General features: G+C 46.1%; 1 protein-coding gene across 4 annotated transcripts in view; it reads right to left on the minus strand.

Moving 5' to 3' along the window:
- LOC138489333 (zinc finger protein 1 homolog) overlaps nt 1-14,347 on the minus strand; it is a 135,954-nt gene extending 121,607 nt beyond the window's left edge. For 3 of the 4 annotated variants that reach the window (XM_069617039.1, XM_069617040.1, XM_069617041.1), the window contains exons 1-2: nt 14,017-14,347; nt 8,946-9,066 (exon numbers count right to left, since the gene is read on the minus strand). In XM_069617039.1, coding sequence (XP_069473140.1) covers nt 8,946-9,066; nt 14,017-14,058 — 163 coding nt within the window. In that variant the 5' untranslated portion in view covers nt 14,059-14,347. The remainder of the gene's footprint in view (nt 1-8,945; nt 9,067-14,016) is intronic. The other variant, XM_069617038.1, reaches the window with a different exon arrangement.
- Nucleotides 14,348-19,709: the final 5,362 nt, after the last annotated feature.

Genomic DNA, 19,709 nt, shown 5'->3' on the forward strand with positions numbered 1-19,709 from the left:
AGACTTATAGGAGCTGTGACTGAGGTATCCAGGTTTAAACAATGGTTCATACAGAACTCCGAGCCCAGGAATAAGGATCCGGCCGTCCAGTTAATATATGGATTGTGCCTTTGTAACCAGGGCATGCCCAGAACCAAGGGGTAATGGGCTGATTTTATAATGTCAAACACAATCCTTTCTTGATTATGATTTATGGAAAGATGGATCTCCTTTGTTTGCAGACTTATGGGTCCTGACGAAAGAGATCTTCCGTCAATTGCTTCCACTGGCTGTGAAAAACTTCTTGCTTCATATGGAATGTTATGACTTCTGACCCAATCTTGATCAATGAAGAGTCCCATTGCTCCGCAATCCACCAAGGCCAGTATGGGGTAGACCTTGTCCTTGGATGGCGATAAAAAGGCCTGTAATATCACCACTTTGTTTTGTCCAGGAGACTTCAAGGATGGAAATGATGTGGAGCAAACATCGCTCTCCCGAAACCCTGCTCTATTTAGGATCGGGAGCTGGCGTTTCCCGAGTGTCGGGGAGGAGCCAGAGGACACTCTTTAACTAGATTTTTATCTGAGGCACAATACATGCATAAGCCAGTGTGTATCCTTCTTAACCTTTCCTGCGGGGAAATTGGTCCACGAAAGGCTCCAAGTTGCATGGGTTCAGAATCAGTGCTCGGATTCTTGGCAGATTCTGTCCTTGTAGTATTCTCTGGGGAGTTTCTTTGAATTGAAACTTTATTCCTTTTCTTTTCGGCCTTTCTTTCTTGGATTCTGAAGTCTATTTGCATAGACAAGTCCAGGAGGGCCTGGAATGAACTAGGACGTGCCACCCTGGCTAATTCGTCCTTAATCTCTTCATTTAGACCTCTGCGAAACAAGGTAAAACTGGCTTCCAGGGGCCAGTCCGCCTCTTTGGCTAGCTGTTTGAATCTGGTAACATAGTTCAACATGTCTTGGGATCCTTGTTAGAAGTCAAGTAACTTCTCTTGAGCACCGTGGACCACCTCTGGACGTTCGAACATGGTCTTGAGTTCCGTGATGAACCCTTCATAATCATCCAGGAGAGCATCCCCTGAATTGAGTAAAGGAGTGGCCCATGTAAGGGCATTACCGGAAAGATGTGATATTATGAAGCCCACCTTAGCCCTAGGAGTTGAGAAATAGTAGGGCTTGAAGGTAAAATGTATTAAACAAGAATCCAGGAATCCACGTAAGGTTTTTGTTGAACCGTCGTATTTATCAACCACTCCTCCCAATAATACGCTGTCCTTGTTCGCGGAGTCACGTGACAAGACAAGCTGTCTTAGCGCCGCATTCTCGGCTTTTAAATTCTGCATCTCTGTGGAAAGTTCTTGCATTATGCGCATCAGGTCCTGAATAGCATTCTCCATGGTAGAATCCGTATTGATTGTTTGGCGTCTCAAACTGTCGTAAATCTCCCCCCGTCTCACCTGTGATCGGGATCTCCCTTGTTCGGCCACAGGACTCTTCCTGTGGATCGTTCGGGTCTTGAATAGGCTCGCCCGAGCCTCGTCAGGTTGCAGGACGCGTTCAGAGTTCCGGGAAGTTCGTGGTTCCAGGGTATCCAGGATAGCGATGAACGAGTAAGTAGGGGGGGAAATCCAGGAACAGGATAAAAGGCAAGGAAGGAAGTAAGAGGATCAAAGGAAACTAAAGTAGAGAGTAAGCACACATCGGGTCACTACCGAAGATAGCGTTGAGACGCGCAGACCCGCAGGGGCGTGACCAATTTATAGTACGTGCCACGACGTGAAAGCTAGTGCGTAGCACGTAGCTTGGTACGGCCATGTTGGGCGGAACAAGGAGTACAAGCCCTTCGTGACAATGACCATGAGGTCCAGAAGGGGCAATTTCGCCGTGTCATGACAACAGGCATGCATCAGATGGCTAGGGTAGGGAACGCTCCTTACAACAAAGCATTTATTACTGACATACCATTCAGGATAGCAGGGAACAGGTAGTATTTACAGTAAGCAGCGGACAGGCAACAGTACTGAAAGGCGGGTAGAGGGTGGGCTTTAGACAGTGGGCATCTAGAGGGATGCCGTGCTTTCCTTGTGTTTCTAACACTTGTTTCCTGGGCTCATCTTGCTCTTTCTTCCCCCTCCATTTTCAAGCACCTTCTGGCCTTCTCCACATCTTCCCTTCTTGCCTCTTTCTACCTCTTCCTCCATTGAGGAGTTCCCTCATCCCTTTTAGTTTGGATCCCTCTCTGTGACTCCACGTTTACTTCTTCTATGGATGCATTTTTTCGGAGGGACTTTGGTGAAGGCCATGGTGTGATGACTCTGCCAACAATATGATGCAAACCAGGTATTTCAACTTCCTAACTGGAAATAGTGAATTTGGCAGTCCCTAATGAAAAACACAGAAAATAAAATATACACAAACCTGAGCAACGGGAGTACTTGCAAGTAATGAAGTTGAAATGTTCTGCTTCACTCTGCTGGGAAGGGGCAGTCCCGCCCTACACCCCTAGGCACTTTAGAGTGAGGCGATAGGGATGAGGGGGGTTGGTGAGAGGACCACCTCCCAATACAAAAGCACTCCACTACAACCCGCATAGTGTAGCGTAGGGCACGAGCAGCGTCACTATTTTGCATAGATATTAGTAACCATGGGTAGAAGGGAAGGCCTGCGCGGTAAATGCAGCATTGCATGAACTAGACCCAAATCACGAGACCAAGAGAAATCCTCGGCCATGCCTGAGCTCTCATGAGGGCAGCCCACACCCCAACCACCACAACGCCTATTCATTGTCCTAACAGTGTTGCAAAGATGTTGGAGAGGAATGTGCCCTACAAGGCCGTGATCACAGACCGACGCCTGGTGTGCTGTTATCTCACACTGGCCATCTCCAGGCGACCACGAGTTATAGCCCATATAAATGACTAAAACTTAAGACCTCTGTGTTCCATGGCACCAGGTGCCCTTTGACCACCAACGCCAAGGTAACAAGTCCTGAGATGTTCAAAGAGGACGGGCAGGGCACATTGCTGAAGCCACAATTGTGTGATTTGTATTGGAAGGCGCTGGGAGGGATACATTATAGTTTAAAATGAGGGTGGAGACCTTGGAGCCAGAAGGCGCAGAGGGGAGTGAGTGAAATGTGTGTGTGAAGTTTAGAGTGCACCAGAACCTCCTTGTGCCCATTTTAGGGCCTGCCAAGTGCACCGTATGAGTGATAAAGTAGTTGTATGGTAGGAGTATAATTAATTTGACCTTCAACATGACAGAAGACGGGCGGATTAGGCTCGAACCAATGGCCTGGCATCCCCTTATGGGGCAGGCGGATCCTGTTTAGGCACACACCAACAAACTATTCAGGATTTTACCCTATGTATTGCATCATGTATGACAATGTTTTTCTTTACAAGATTCTGCTTGTACTACATTTCGGCAGAACGTTCTTAGCAGCAGAGTTCTGTTCTGTTGCTCTCATCAGTGTGCAAGATTAAAACTTGTTATCCTTACAAGATCGACTTGGGCCTTTCTTCCCTAGTGGGTTGTATTCTCTCTGGTGTGAGCGATTAAGGACTTATCTTCAACTCTGTGCACTCCTTGTTCCCGATATCATTGGCTATCCCGCGGCACTATGAGCTCTAAGAAGTATTACGTTTTATTAAATGTACATGTAGACATGTACAATGTGCTGGTCAATTCACCTTTTTTGTCACTTTCTTGGAAAGAGTACCTTGGTAACCCCCGAAAACCGCTACAGTGCTGGCGTTGCTTTGCTGCACTTGCTTAGTGTAAAAGCAATGGAGACTGACACAACTTTCCAGGGTTTGGTTTAGTTCCCAGTCCAGCCTTGTTTGTTGTGAGCAACATATATTTGACCCTGGCATTTAAAATGACAATTAAGCTTCAACTGAAATGACATTTTGCCCCCATTAATTTAACAGTAAAGATTTATGGCAACAGAAGTCTAGTTCTTTAAGCAGATATCAATGGTTCCAAAGAACTCTCAATAGTATTAATTGTGTTGTCGAAGAACAAATGTTAAATCTTCCCCACACGGGGTGATTGATTGCAGGGCTGGGGACCTCCAAAACCAAAGAGCTAGAGCTACTAATCCGTTCTGAGATCATGCAAAGGAACGATTCAAAAGTTGAAATAAACAGGAGAGAGAGGATGTCCCCACCGCACCCCTTGATGGATCTTGAAGTCCTCTGAATCTCCCTATTATTGAAGCATTTACCAAGAGCGAGCCACTGCTAGTTTCATGGCCTCTTGGACTTCACTTTATATCCAGAGTAGCTTTGCACCTACCGGAAGAGGGGGCTTACTCTATACATCTCTTCATGTGGACTATATCCAGAGTAGCTCTGCACCTACCGGAAGGGGGAGCTTACTCTATACATCTCTTCATGCAGACTATATTCAGAGTAGCTCTGCACCTACCGGAAGGGGGAGCTTACTGTATACATATCTTCATGCAGACTATATCCAGACTAGCTCTGCACCTACCGGAAGAGGGAGCTTACTCTATACATCTCTTCATGCAGACTATATCCAGACTAGCTCTAGACCTACCGGAAGGGGCAAGCTTACTCTACACATCTATTAATGCGGACTATATCCAGACTAGTTCGGCACCTACTGGAAGGGGGAGCTTACTTTATACATCTGTTAATGCAGACTATATCCAGACTAGCTCTGCACCTACCGGAAGGGGGGGCTTACTCTATACATCTCTTCATGCAAACTATATCCAGACTAGCTCTGCACCTACCGAAGGGGGAGCTTACTCTACACATCTCTTCATGCAGACTATATAAAGAGTAGCTCTGCACCTACCAGAAGGGGGGCGGGGGGGTTACTCTATACATCTCTTCATGCAGACTATATCCAGACTAGCTCTGCACTTACAGGAAGGGGCAAGCTTACTCTACACATCTCTTAATGTGGACTATATCCAGACTAGTTCGACACCTACTGGAAGGGGGAGCTTACTCTATACATCTCTTCATGCAGACTATATCCAGAATAGCTCTGCACCTACTGGAAGGGGGAGCTTACTCTACACATCTCTTCATGCAGACTATACCCAGAGTATCTCTGCACCTACCGGACGGGGGAGCTTACTCTATACATCTCTTCATGCAGACTACATCCAGAGTAGCTTTGCACCTACCGGAAGAGGTAGCTTACTCTATACATCGCTTCATGCAGACTATATCCAGAGTAGCTCTGCACCTACTGGAAGGGGGAGCTTACTCTATACATCTCTTCATGCAGACTATATCCAGACTAGCTCTACACCTACCGGAAGGAGGAGCTCACTCTATACATTTCTTCATGCAGACTATGGGCCTCATCACGACTTGGGCGGTAACGCCGGCGCTATTAGCGCCGGCGCTGTCTGCCCTACCGCCGAATCACGAGTTCGGCGGTAATGTTAATCCCCATTCCCCATTGAGCCCATTCGGGAATGCCCCATTCCCCATTGGGCTCAATGGGGAAATTTCGCGCTAATACCACCGGCGGATTTCCCGCCGGCTGTATGAGCGCGAATTTTCGGTGGATTTCCCCCCAGCTCAGAGCAGGGGCGAAATCCGCCGAAGTCCTGATTTGGCGGACCCTTAAATCCGGCGGTAATAGTGCTACCGCCTGATTTAAGGGTTACCGCCAAAGTCGTGATGAGGCCCTATATCTAGAGTAGCTCTACACCTACCGGAAGATACATCTCTTCATGCAGATGGTTTTGAGAAGTATCCATTTGCCCGGCACATCAACATCTTGTACCTTAAGTGGGATAAGAAATCCAGGGGAGCCCTGAAATTAGCAAATCAATATTTGGGGACAGGATCTAAAAAGTGTCTGACACAGCCTCAAAATCCCAGCCCAGCTAGCTAAAGAAACCTTAAAGGACGGGAAGCCCACGTGAGTAAAAGAGAGGCCGAACAGATGCTATCCAGTTTTCATGCTTGGGTGGGGGAAGCTGTAACATCTATTTTAAAGGGATGAGTCAAATACAATTAAGGTACAGTTAAAAAAAACAGACTTAAATGAAGATATTTTCCCACACTTGCCCTGCGACTCCTCGTCCTAATCTGTTTTGTTCCTATATGTGTGTCCTTGCGCTCTAATGCCTACCATCCTTGTCAATGGGCACTACAAATAAAATAAATAAATATTAAAAATAAAATCAAAATAGGTCAGTGTATGTTACGATCCCAGAGTTCTTTTGAAGGAATGCCATGGTTCTTATGTATTAAATAAGTCTCATGGCAAGACTTTAATATATTTTTTCAACATCAAACAATGCATTCTAGATGATACCTTCGACTCAGTATTAGAAATCAAATAATCGAATTCGGAATGCTCATAATTGATGATGTGACTCAAAACATGGCTGATAGTGACATGTGCGGGGGAAGGGCAGTACTGTCACACATTTTCTTTTCATTTCCTTTAGCATGCTAGGATGTCAGGTGGGAGAAGTCATTTTGGGGAGCACTGGCAGACCACTGTGTCGAAGGCTCTTATGAAGACTGCCGGGGCTAAGCCCAATTTCTCTTCAGCCTACCTACAACCATGCCAACTCCTGTTTGGGACAGAAGTGTTCAGGTAGAATTTCTGGCAGTACTTGCAGCAATAATAATGACAATGTGGGAAACACATGGGCCCTCATTACGACCCAGGCGTTGGACCATGGTGCTAACAGCACCATGGTCCATGCCGGTAACTTACCGACTCCGCCATGGCGGAATGGGGAATTACCGCCCCATTCCGAGGTTGGCGGGGCGGTAATTCCCCATGCCGCCATGGCCCTTCCCCATTCCCATTTTTGCCCCATAGGGCTCAATGGGACTGGGGAAGGCGCTAATTACGGTTTGGTTTTTTAACGCCTGCTAAAAGCAGGCGTTAAAGTGCCACCCGCAAAGGAACCTCGTAATCAGGCGTTAAGGGTTTAACGGCGCCGCCACCTTTTATGGCGCCGTTAACCCCTTAACGCCTGGGCTGTAATGAGGCCCATGGGATACAATTACAGCGGTAAAGAGAGAGACTAAGGGGCAACACCCACACACAGCACCCTATACTCCCTGTCAGCCATCTCTAGGCGCTGAGCAGTAATTAAACTGCAGAGATCCCAGACAACAGAGTGCAATTACAACTAGCGTGTAAAGAGTGAAGAAAATCATAGATGTGTGGAGAGAAAAACACAAATACATTAAAATATGTTAAACAAAGATGTACTTTGCGGTCCGATAGAACAGCGAGTAGAGCACTCGCTTTGACATCTGTGCAGAGCATGCTGACACAGGTTCGAATCCCGACATGGCCAAACTTAGCCTTTAATCCTTCTGAGGTCGATAAATGAGCACCACACACTGTGGGTAATAATAAGCAGTGCTCAGATTCCTGAGGGTTTGTAGCGCTATATAAATGCTAAATTATTATTATTACTCAAAAATGAAGTTCACTTAATTTTGGAGAAATTGGGCCTCATTACGAATGTGGCGGAAAGGCAACAACAGCGCTGGTAGTGCTACCGGCGCCGTTGTTACCTCTCCGCCACATTAAGAGTTCTGCTTGCCAGTGCTGGACTGCACGCATGGTCTGCTCCTATGGGGCAGAATGGGGATCGGGAGGCCGGCCATACCGGCACCGCGAATGGGCAATTACCGGCCCATTCATCTCGTAATGGGCCGTAATGGCCCATTCGCGGGTGCCGGGGCTGGTAACGAGTTTGGTGCAGCAGTAATAGCGTTACCGCCGCATTTATGGGTTACCACCAAACTCGTGATGACCCTGTATATCAAGTGAGCGTACAGAGCCTATTGCCAACTTACAGACGGCGATTATTCAAGTGAAAGAAATGGGAGACAGAAGTACGAGCAGGGAGATAGAGACAGAGAGCATGAGAAAGATGAAAGTAAAATCTAGAAAGCAAAATGTCTCGAATTTAAAAAGGCAGACTCAACAATGAGTTGAATTTAATAATAAATATCCAGAAGCTGGGTGAAGTGAAGAGAGTTGGGGCAGACAAGAACAAATGCCAAGCATGTATTAGGTGATGGTAGGGGAGGGTAGAGGTGCTCAGTTGGTTTATCCCCCGTTTAAGGTGGTTTACAAATGTTATGACAATGGTAGAATAGAGCACCATAGAGGTCAGCTGAATTAATATGGATTGTATTAGTTATTTATAGAGCGCTCTTTCCCTATTTGTATGGCCTCAATGCGTTTTGTGGTTGGAACCCTCTGGGTGCTCGCAGTCAGTGTGTAGGCGGTTCTAAGAGTTTAGATTAACAGATGCTTGTGTGCATTTTCGCCGGTTTAGGATTTAGGTGGCTGCCTAGGCTCCAGTAAGCAGCCCAGAGGTTAGGCAAGTAGGTGGGCGCTGTTGGTGGTTTAGGATAGAGTGCTATTGCTGAAGATTCAATGTGTGGCTAGCTATACCAAATTTTATTTTCGTTGGTAGTCGCTGTATGCTAGTGGTAGAGGTGTTGAGGTACGTCAGGGGTTTCGGTGGGGGAAAATCAAATTACAGTTTCTGCTTGATTGTTCAAGCCATTTAATTGAAACTTTCGATTTTATCCTGCTATGATGTTCAACAATTCCATCTTTTGGGACTGGAGTATTTTCATTTAAGATTTCACATAGAACAATGGCAGCAGTATACAGCAGGACACAATAAACAGATGTAAAGCTGAGGAAATACATACAGACAATACTAGAATGATCAAGAGAGCATAGAAAGATATAAACAAGAAGAAATGAAAAATAAAAATGAAAGATGTCACTTTTCTTATATAGCGCTTCTTGTAGGATTCCTACCACCTCTGTGAGCTTTAAAAGCAAGAGGTAATACTACTCTATGTAATGGCACTCCTGTTGGGCTATAAGCAAAACTTAAGGAAAGAGAGCATTGTGCATGAAAAATTGCAGTCACGCAGTGGCAAAGATGGCGTGTAACTTTACCCAGAGAGAGCAGAGCTTGGTGAACTTCCTGCATCACATTCGTGTAAAGATCCTTCTGCCATTCCTTCAAAAACTTCCACTCCTCTTCAGGGAAACAGGCAGGAGCATCATGGAAGGTGACCTGCTCGCAGAACAGAATATGTAACATCAATTAATTACAAGTGAAATGTAGTACACCTCTTGTTTGCACTTTCACTACCTACTGTCACAAAGGCAAGAGGGGTCAATGATCATGACAAGATGGAAAAGCGCTTCTTTGTCATTTTCCCATTTTCTGGAGGTTGCATTTCAAAAAACCCGATTTATTTTCAGTCGTTTTTTGTGCGACCCCCAGAAAACGTGAATGGGACATCACTGCTTTTTTTTATTGGGGGGTGGGGTTTTCACCCCACGCACCCCTCACTCCCCTCTCCATACACACACATTTTGTCACACTCACGCGCACATAGACACACACACACACACTTACCAGCTGGTCCTCTCCATCTTGCCATGTCGGTCAGCCCCTGCACGCACTCGTATGTGGCGCAAGCGCTGACAGTTCGATTAAGAAAGACCGCGCTATGCGGTCACAGAGCGGTCTTTCTAAATCAGTCTTTTTTTCCTTTAGGAAAAAGAAAAAAGGTAATTTGACCTAATCCAGAAAAACACAGACATCGGTGTCTTTCATCCTGGGAATATAATGCAGGTTGGCCAAAATAAATAACGACACCACAGACTATTGAGGGAAATGGGTTTGGTGCAATCCTGGAGGAGATTTCTGCTACGTGACATGGAGTTTGGATGACCATCCGAGATTCTATGGGCACCTACGGGGAGTAATGAAGATTTGGCTCCCGAAGTTGAAGGTGAATATGTTTGGAGGAGTGGTCGACAGGTTGCCCAGAGGGGGGACTGAAGAGAGGGTCCCTGGAATGGCCTTCATGTCCACTATGCAAATGTCAACCCGCAGAATGAAGAAAGAAAGATGTAACTCGCTATTCGGTTCAGCACCAGCTGCACCAATGTATTCTACATATGCAAAGAGATATTCTCTCAGACAACCTTTCAAACCATAACCAATTGATGGCTTTGAGGAGACAAGTGTTCCATCAATGGATCAAGTTGATTCACGGCTAAGTCCAACCATGATGATGTCACTATTTACAACACGACATAGCAGTGTTAGTCATGAAGCAATTAGCACTCCTGCATGAAGATACGCAGACGCACACAAGTATACATGAAAAACATGCTTGAAAAACAGATAATTTACATACTGCCAAATGTTTTTCTTTTTCTTTAGCCAAATACAGAAACGCAAGAAAGCCAAACATGCGTGGACCAAGCTTGCAACCGATTTATTGCAACTAATCATAAGGAGCTACAGGAACATATAAGGAACCTATAGGGGTCTATTGCGACTAACCTCTAAGAAGATATTAGAATACATGAGGAAACCATAGCATGACTGTAGTGAATACACGAGACCACAGGCCTCAAATACATGGAGAGAGAGATACAGGCTCTAGAGCACAAGGCACAGAGATGGTGTTCGGAGCCAAGGACAAGAGCCGGTGAAAAAATCCTTATTCCCGAGACAGTGAGCCACCTACAAGAATTCAAAATAAAATCCTCATAATTGTAGACAGGAGAACTACGCCTTCGGTCTGCGCCCACGTGACCCAGCAGAGCCAACAAATTGCTATTTACTCATGGTGAGAAGAGAAGCAGTTCCCAATGAAGCAGAGAAGACTGATACATCCACTGCCCACCAATCCTGCAACCTGAAGGCACTCTCTCAGGCTAGGTGATCAGACCAGTGGCAAAAATGGGGACACATGGGCCTTCTCATTACCATGAAAAGGTACACTGAGCGATGTGAACAGAACAGGGTCCCAGGCCTGGGAGGACCCGCTTTAACCAATCCAGACGCTCTGATCATGGGGTGGTGTAGAATGTTGCACAGACCAATGGTCTTCGTGCGACCATGCATCAATGTAATAGATAGTTTTTGGGGAATCTCAGACGAAGTCACCTGACATGCTAGACCAATGAGGATTCAGATGCATACTTGCTCTATAGGTGATAGACTCGAACTAACCAATTGGGATACCCCATAGGTTTATTGGGATGGAGTTGATGTTTGTGACGTCACCCGGTACAAAACTGGGTGGCACCAGTTCAGGAGCTGTGATTGCTGGAGATTTTTAAAATGTCTTTTAAACTTTTGTATTCATTGTGCGTTTAGTTAAGGTAACTTTAAGCATATTTTTTATACATAAAATACAGTGAAAACAATACATTATACTATAGCAATTGAATAAAATAGAACATAACAAGTAAAACAAGAAAATAAAACAGTTAATGAGCACTTGATAATTTGAAAGTCTACACAGCAGGTATGCAAGTATAGACAAAGTATTGCTTTTTCAATCAGTGCTTTGATAAATTTATATGGAGAAAATTAAAACATCAGAGCAGCCGCTTTCCAGATGTGGTGAGTTGCAGAGACTAAGACCATAGATCTTGCCCCATTAATGTTTGACCAAAATTGATCCGTTTCAATAGATACAATATTTGTGCTGGAGATTTGTGATTTCCTGTATGATTCCTGTCTATTGGAGAATAAAGACAGTAAACTTTGCCCCATGGCTGAGTCTTCTGTTATTGCCACGGGAGGTGTTGATGGGCCTTAGATACTCTGCTGACTTGTGATATCATTGATGCAAGCCCCCAGTCCTCTGGCCTATTACATTTACTTCTTCTGATCACGCACTAATAATAGTAGTTTCTTCCTGTGGCACTATGTGCACTGCTAGTCCAAACATATTCATGGAGCTGTGTGAGTGAAAGCAGGGGCGCAAGGTCATATATGTCGGTTTCCCATTTTTTGTTGCGTTTTTACTCCCTATTTTTTGGGGGTGGGGTGATTGTCCACACGATGGGCCCCATTACAAGTACAGTGATTAAGGAAAAAACAGCTATAAAGTGGCAGGAATTATATTACAGATGCATTACCACACATTACCGCACCACCATTGTACTATGAGTTTAGCGGTGAAGTGGAGGACTTACCTACAGCAGGCTGGAGGTAAATCTGCCACTTTACTGCCAAAAAACGATGGAATTACCGGAACGGAATTACCACTAGCGGTAATTCGACCGAATTTCCCATGGAGTCCTACGCACTCCAAAAATAGGGACTTACATTGCCCTGCCACCACTTGTAATCCAGTGGTAAATCTATAGGACCAATTTAATCGCGTTTGGTGGATTTACCGCCAAATTACCAGCCCAATGCATTTCTTATACAGTTTTATCTTACAGATCAACACTGGAGGTGAGTATTGAAATAAAAATGTATCTTACAAGTGAATGTTTTCATGGCACAGGTAGACCGGAGCAGGTTCAGGCTTTGGGAACTTGAGCTATCCATCTGCACTCCAGGTGACTTAAAGTACATTTCCACCAGTCAAGTGAAGATAGAATGCAGAACCCAGACCTCGAAATATACTTGCTAGTTTAGAGTGGTTGTTCTTGAGGAGAGTGGGCAGAGTGGAGACCACAGTACTGTGCTGTGACTTTACTTGCAGAGAGTGGGTAGTGTTGAGCGGTGGAAGTGCCTGGGGACAGTGGTAGTTCCTCTATGGCAGAGTAATGAGGAATAAAAGCACGAGAAGGATTATGTGGCAATGGAACTTTACAGACTGCAGAAAACTGAGCTATGCAATGCCTGATGACAGTGGGTAGTTTTAGAGATTGCAAAGTATTGAGACAAGCTAGTGTCAGGGGATAGTTGATAGGTATGAGATGGCTGGGTACTGCCAAGATACCCCTCTAGGGATGAAAGTGTGCTCTACAAATACACCTGTTATCTGTGTGTGCGCGTGCACATGCACATATCCAGTACACATCGGACCTCATTACGGGTCGGGTGGTCCAGAATTAACAGTGGCGGTAAACCCGCCGCCACTGTTAATTCCGGACCGCCCGATCCCGTCCCCTGCAGCCGGAAGGTGATCTTCCCGCCAGGTCTGACCTGGCGGGTTGAACACCTCCTGCCTGCAGGCGGACGTGGAAACACCAGCGCCATCACGAGATGGTGCCGGTGTTTCCACTTCCCCATTCCCATTGAGTCCTATGGGACTCAATGGGAATGGGGATTAAGACCATTCCGCCTCCATGACTCCCAGGACTGCGGGGCTGTAATGCCCTGGTAATTCCGGGAGTCACGGAGGCGGAATGTTAATACGAGTCCGGCGGTAACCAGGCAGTTTTACCGCCGCGGTTACCGCCGGACTCGTAATGAGGCCCATCATATTGTTAGTGGAGTACAATAGTGTGCGATTTCACAGATAGGCTCCTTACACAAATTGCAATATGAACATAAAAAACAGGAGCATTAGCAATCGCTGCAAAGCTTCCAACTGCCTCATGTCATAAGGTTAACCGTCAGCAAGTCCCGTTATTTACCCAACAGCACTCTGCACATTTGGGAATCAAAGCCCCTTTATTCTGGATGGTGAAGGGCGGTGTGAACAGCCGGAGTTAGTGCAGTGACAGACTGCCAAGCAGCTGTCTTTCTTCTTCTTGCCGATAGATTTTATCCATCAGTGGTGATTATTGAATACCGAGGCTTGAGACTCACTTATAGCTCCCAACCTTTTTTGTCAGCATGGCGGGTGAAAACACCAGATTTTCTTTTTTGCGTGTGAGAGCCCATAGAAGTGAAGGGTCATTTGAGGGACTTGGCGGGTGATTCAGCTGCTTTCAGAACGGGCGAGTTGAGAGCTATAGCCTCATGACTCCATCTTCTCGGGTTGAGTATGTAGTCGTGGGTCTTGGTCTCTTCTTGGTCTGTGTGGAAGCCGCTCAGCCTTTTATTGCGCCGATGACACAACATGTGGCTTCTGCACCAGCCAAGGAGGGGCGTCAGTTACAACGTGTACAACTCACAGAATCCTAATTGCTGTTTGTAAAAACATGTTTTTTTTAAAGACAAGACTGGCTAACATGAGCCTCATGACATTGCTCCAGTTGGCAGCAATGAATCCTATCCTCCAGTGATACATCTCAGGGGTCAACTCACCTCATTTGCAGCCTGTGCATGCATTTCCCCCCAGTGATTCATGGTGGCTGTGTCTCCAGGGGTCTTGGGTGGATGTGTCTCCAGACAAGCTGAAAAGATGTATTCCTGTGTGTGCGTGCCTCCAGTTATCCTGCGAGGGCTTCTCTCGCGGGAGCCTGGCGGGATGTGTCTGCGGGGATCTCTCTGGGGATTCAGAGCAACACCTGCCTGAGCGAGGTGAAGTGCTTCTGGGGTAGCAAAGCCCTCTCCCCGGTGACTGATGTGTTGAGTCTCGAGAGCTCAACTGAGGCTGCGCAGAACAGAGGACGGGGTCTACAAGCTCCCCTTCCATCCCGCGTGCCTGAACGTGCCGCGACATCGCTGCGCGCGAGACCTGACGGCCTTTACCTCTGCGCATGCTCAAAAGTGTCTCTGCTTTGCGCTTGCGCAACAGGAACCGGAAGTACACTGCCCCTTTTTTCTGTTATTCCCCAAGTTTACAGGTTGTCTGAACACGCTATAAGGCCAACTTTAGATAACGGTTTCACAGGAAATTCTTCAAAGCTGAAGCTACAAAGTCACCCTGTAATGCTCGCTGTTCTGTACGGTGTCATTCACGCCTTTCCCACCAACATACATGCCAACATTTTGGATCCCCTGCTGGGAGGGAGATTGTTTAACGGGAAGGGGAGAATAATATTTACCCATTGAGATGCATTGGGGTTCGGCATATTTTACGTGGGAGACAGTCAAAAATAGTAACATTTTTAACTGGAAACCCGCAGTTTCCAGTCTAAATAAGGAGGGTTGGCAAGTATGCCCAGCACTCCAATTTACTCATACCCCGATGACAGGAAACCATTTTTTAAATATTTGTATTTCGACATGCCTGTTCTCTCTTTACCAAGAGTACATGCCCCCAGCAAGGACGGCGCCAGCACCTTTCAATCTTTTCATATGAAACGGGCCTCCTGCAGCTGCACCCATGTTGCCAGTCAGCAGTTTTGTAACATGGCACTATACTAATTTCGTTCTGGGGTTTAAAATGTGTGATTTGCAGCACTCCCATTAGACGCTGTATTTTCTCTTCCCATGGGATATACAGAAGTGTTATCACTTCTTTGCCTTCTAACAGTGGTTCCTCCACATCAGCCACTTGCTGACAAAGGACTGTTTAGAGCTCTTCAGTGGGCATTTTGTGTTTAAGCTCTCTGCTAGCTGACCGTCTTGTGATAATCAGAAGCTTTTAACCTAATCTTTGTTGTCATTGTAATCTATATACCCTGTTGCATGGCACCTCTAAAATGTCGAAATGATCCCCCACACAAAGTGGGCTGGGGCCTGCCGGGGCCGGGCCCCGGCAGTCTCCAAAAAGTGGGACTAAGCCGGGGCCCTGCCGGGGCGCCCATCCTACCGCAACATTGGCGGGATGCATTATCCCGTCGCAGCCGCGACGGGAGATGCGCCTGCCATGAGGTCAGGCGAGCTGACAGAAGTGGCAGCCAGCCACAGCAACGCTTGTGACTGGCTGCCACTTCCGTCAGTTATAGTAACTGCCTTTGGTGACCCCTCGCGCGAAAGGTCACCAGAGGCAGTTACTGTCCCTTTGTTTCCCTAGTTTGCCGAGGCGTCTTTAACCCTCGGCGAACCTGGGGATTCCTCGACATATTTCGAGGTTTATAAAAGATGGCTTGGAAAGTACACATTTCAAGCCATCTTTTATAAAGCTTTGCCGACGGACAATTTTGTCTGTAGTCAAAGCTTTATAAAAGATTGCTAGAATTGTGTACTTTCAAAGCCATCTTTTATAAACCCGAATTGTTTAAAAAAGATGGCCTGAAAACTAGGCAAACCGTAGGGTATGCACACAAGTAGATATACATTTTATATATTTGTGTGCGTACCTTACTATGGTTTGTGTACTTTGCAAGCCATCTTTTATAAACGTAGAAATATGTTACATATCTCTATGTTTAGAAAAGATGGCTTGCATAGTACACAAACCATAGAAAGGTACGCACACAAATATATAACATTTATATATATTTGTGTGTATACCGTACGATTTGCGTACTTTTTAGGCCACGCCCCTCCCACAAGCCACGCCCCCAAATGAGGGCCCCCCCTCGATTTCTTACCCCACTTAAAGCCCTGCCCCCAGTGTTGTGATTTGGTATGTCTTCTTGTCCTGCTGGTCATCATTGTATGATAGTGGAATGTTGATGCATGAGAATAACCGGCCGCTTAGGAAAATGTTGTAGAGGGTTGTGTGCAGGACTTTAAGTGGGTTTGGGCACTCCCTGGCAGTCTCCCAAAACTTCAACCGAGCCAGGGCATTGCCATGGCTTCCATCACCCGATGTTCAACCCAGGAGAGGTTGCAAATGCACAGAGTCTGAAAGCATGAACGAGGATTGTTTGAAAACAGTGAAATAAACTTGCTTTCACTACTTGTAAGTGTACCTGGCTCATGCTTTCAGACACCCCACAGCGCTTAATTACGCTCCTAAAGCAACATATTGAGGGGCCAGAGCAACTTTCTTCATTTAAATTGTTATAGGCAAAGTAGTGTTTGCAGCTAATGGGAGGGGTTGTGAGTGGCTATAGTCATGGGAATGTCCCTTAAGAGGTGCCAGTGATGGGTGATTGGAAGGGGAGGTTGCATAAAGCTGTTTGCTGTGGGGGACAATGACACACTAATGGGGGTCATGTAAATGTATATTCTTTCACTATTTTCTTAAGTCTTGCTAGAACTATTGTAAACACAGTGTTGTGGGGTGGAGGAATGGAAGAATCCACATAGGTCTGAATTGGGGGAAAGAAGGTGAGCGGAGTGGGCAGAAAAGAAGGCCGGCAGAGGGAACATCATTCCACTACTTTCTTTTTTAAACTTCGACCACTGGGACTAGACTGTGAGTGACGGAGCAGCAGGAACACAAAAGAGATAGACAATCTTATGAGTTAGTGCAGTGTACAGTGTAAAAAGATAGCTTCGGGCACTCACTTATTTGTCTCTGATGTTATTTTGCCAGTTAAATGTGAGATGGTGAGTATTAACATTTTTGAACATGTTTGAGTTCCACACCTTGTACTGACACACACAGCACACATCACGCCACGCCCCCATCATGTAGGCAGCATCATCTCATTATAACCTCCTCAATTTCTCACCCCACTTAAAGCATTGATTGTGTGCATGAGTGTTCTGAATGTATCAGTTGGGGACTTGAGTTGGAGTGAATGAGGCTGTCAGTGTAAAGTTTTATCCTATTTCATTGTTCATTAATACGGGGTCGAGGGACGACGGGTTTGACGCGCCAGGGAAACGATTGTGGTCATAACACTGTAGCTGTTGATTAAACAAGAATGTGATTCCCTTTACTCCTGAGGGGCCTATTATTTGTTGGCACGCTTGTGTCCCGTCTCACACCGAGACCTGGGAACACAGCACTGGCAACGAGAGAACACTAGGTAAGCCTGGAACTGCACCGCGTATTTCAACATCCAGCTTCACGGGAGAGAGCGTTCTCTTGTGCCGTGTAATCCCTGGCCTGGGTGACTAGGCGGGTGTAGAGCCCTCCTACAACATCATTATCACCTGAACAGCGAGGCCTCAAATGCAGTGCAGGCGTATACTGAGGATTTGACACGCAGGGGATCAAGGCACTCCCATTCCTTCACAGAGGCAAAGCATAGCTCTCAACTCACCCGCTTTTGGCGGGTGTCACCCGCCAAAGCATCTACACACCCGCCCACCCGCCAGCTCATCTGTTTCACCCGCCTTGGCAAAGGTGGGAGCTACGATTCATATTTTTGCCGGGACCCGATTTCGAGATCCCGAAATCGGGTCCCGGAGCGACTCTTCCTGCGCGAATGGAGGCGTGAAAAGCAAGTGTCATGCTTTTCACGCCCCCATTTCCTCCCCCTTCCCCTCCCTGAGGCTCTCCTCCAATGAGAGGATTGTGCCTGGGAGCATTCCTCCCCACGCCCCTCCCGTTTTTACGGCAGTCCTACTTTTATGTTTATGGCCTTTCTGGGTTTTCACCCGCCTTGGTATCAAAAAAGGTTGAGAGGTATGGGCAATGTAAACCCTCAGATATGGCACAGTTTGAAGTGGAGGGACACCCATCATAAAAGGGTGGGAAAAAAAATACACAAAGAAATCAAAAGGTCGAATTCAGACACATCCATGGCTACGTCATTAAACCTTTCTCCCGCAATACCCAGCAGAACTGACACCACCCATGAGGCCATACAGCTACAAGCATTGCTGCTGTTTTGACATGGCTGATACAAGTAACCTCAGGCCAAGATGGTCCAAGTGGCTCAAGGATTTCTACGTATACTTGAATGCCATGGGCGTAAAAGAAGATAGACACATTAGAGGGATACTGATGCAATCCATCGGGCCAACAGTAAGAGATTTTGTACACAGGATGCTGAAAGAGACTACAAATACGTTCAGTGGGCTGGTTGACTGCCTAAATGCATATTTTTCTCCACACAGGAACATTGATTATGAAAAACATGTCTTTTACACCAACACTCAAAGGGTGAGTCGATGGGTACATTTGTCATGCGACTGCGAAAGAGAATACAGTATAGTGACTTTGACAACTATTTCACCAAAGAAGCCCTCCATTGACAAATAATTGCAGGGTATGAGTCTTCAGTATTCCGGAAAAAGCTGCTGCAGAAAACAAGATCATTAGAGGACATTCTGAAGCTGGCCGGCACGGCAATGACCATAGGCATGGAAGCTGATGAAAATATTGCAAAGAATCCCAGCACCTGGATGTCATGTCAATGCAGCCAAAAAAATGAACAAATGCACCCTAACGTAAGTCCCATCAATGAAGATATGAATTTCTCCATGAAGGGACATGCCCAGCTATTGGGCACATGTGTGATGCCTTCTGTGGAGACAATCTTTTACAGTCGATGTGCGGAAACCTTAAATACGGACAGCGTGCAAGTGACACAAGAGGGTCTTGGAGGATAGTGGTGCTGTCTCAACAGAACAGCCGAAGGTAACCGGAACTAAGTCAGAGTAGATCACCAGAGAAAGGTCAAATGTCCCCACAAAGACCCCGAAACTGGCAGGATGTTGTCAACAGTCGCAGCAAAATTCTACCCCAGAATAGTACGAGAGGCGGTCAACGCGTTACAAAGTGCAATACATTGAGGTGTCACCAATGTGTCAAGGAGAATCAGATTCATCATCCAGCGGTGATAGAAAGAGAGGTTGTATACAAATTGTTAGCACTACAATTGTTCGAATTACAATTGACCTTTGCACAATTGACCGAAACCCCCCGCAGCCCCCCATTATATATTCCACAGCCACAGTAGTGGCTGTGTAGTTATAGTTAAGTTGCTAATTCCATAGGAAGAGCACTTTTGGGCAGCTTATAACTTTGCTCCCCCTGGACGAATCCTCACCAAACTTTGCAAAAAAAAAGTATATAGCCCACTCAGATTTTTTTGTGCAAATTTAGGGAGGTTTGGTCCAGGGGGGGCAAAGTTATAGGGGGGGACCCAAAATGAATTTTTTTCCATAGACATAATGGGAAAAAACTTTGCGCACGCCTACCGCTCAAACCGCTGGATGGAGTTCCACCAAATTTGCGGCAAGAGCGGCGGCTTTGTCCCGAAAGCGTGCTTTTTAAAATTTGGTGTAAATCCATCTAGTAGTTTTATTTAAATGGCCAAAAC

The sequence above is a fragment of the Ambystoma mexicanum genome, chromosome 9 (genome assembly GCF_040938575.1).
Source record: "Ambystoma mexicanum isolate Mex_15411 chromosome 9, UKY_AmexF1_1, whole genome shotgun sequence".
Taxonomy (NCBI): Eukaryota; Metazoa; Chordata; class Amphibia; order Caudata; family Ambystomatidae; genus Ambystoma; species Ambystoma mexicanum.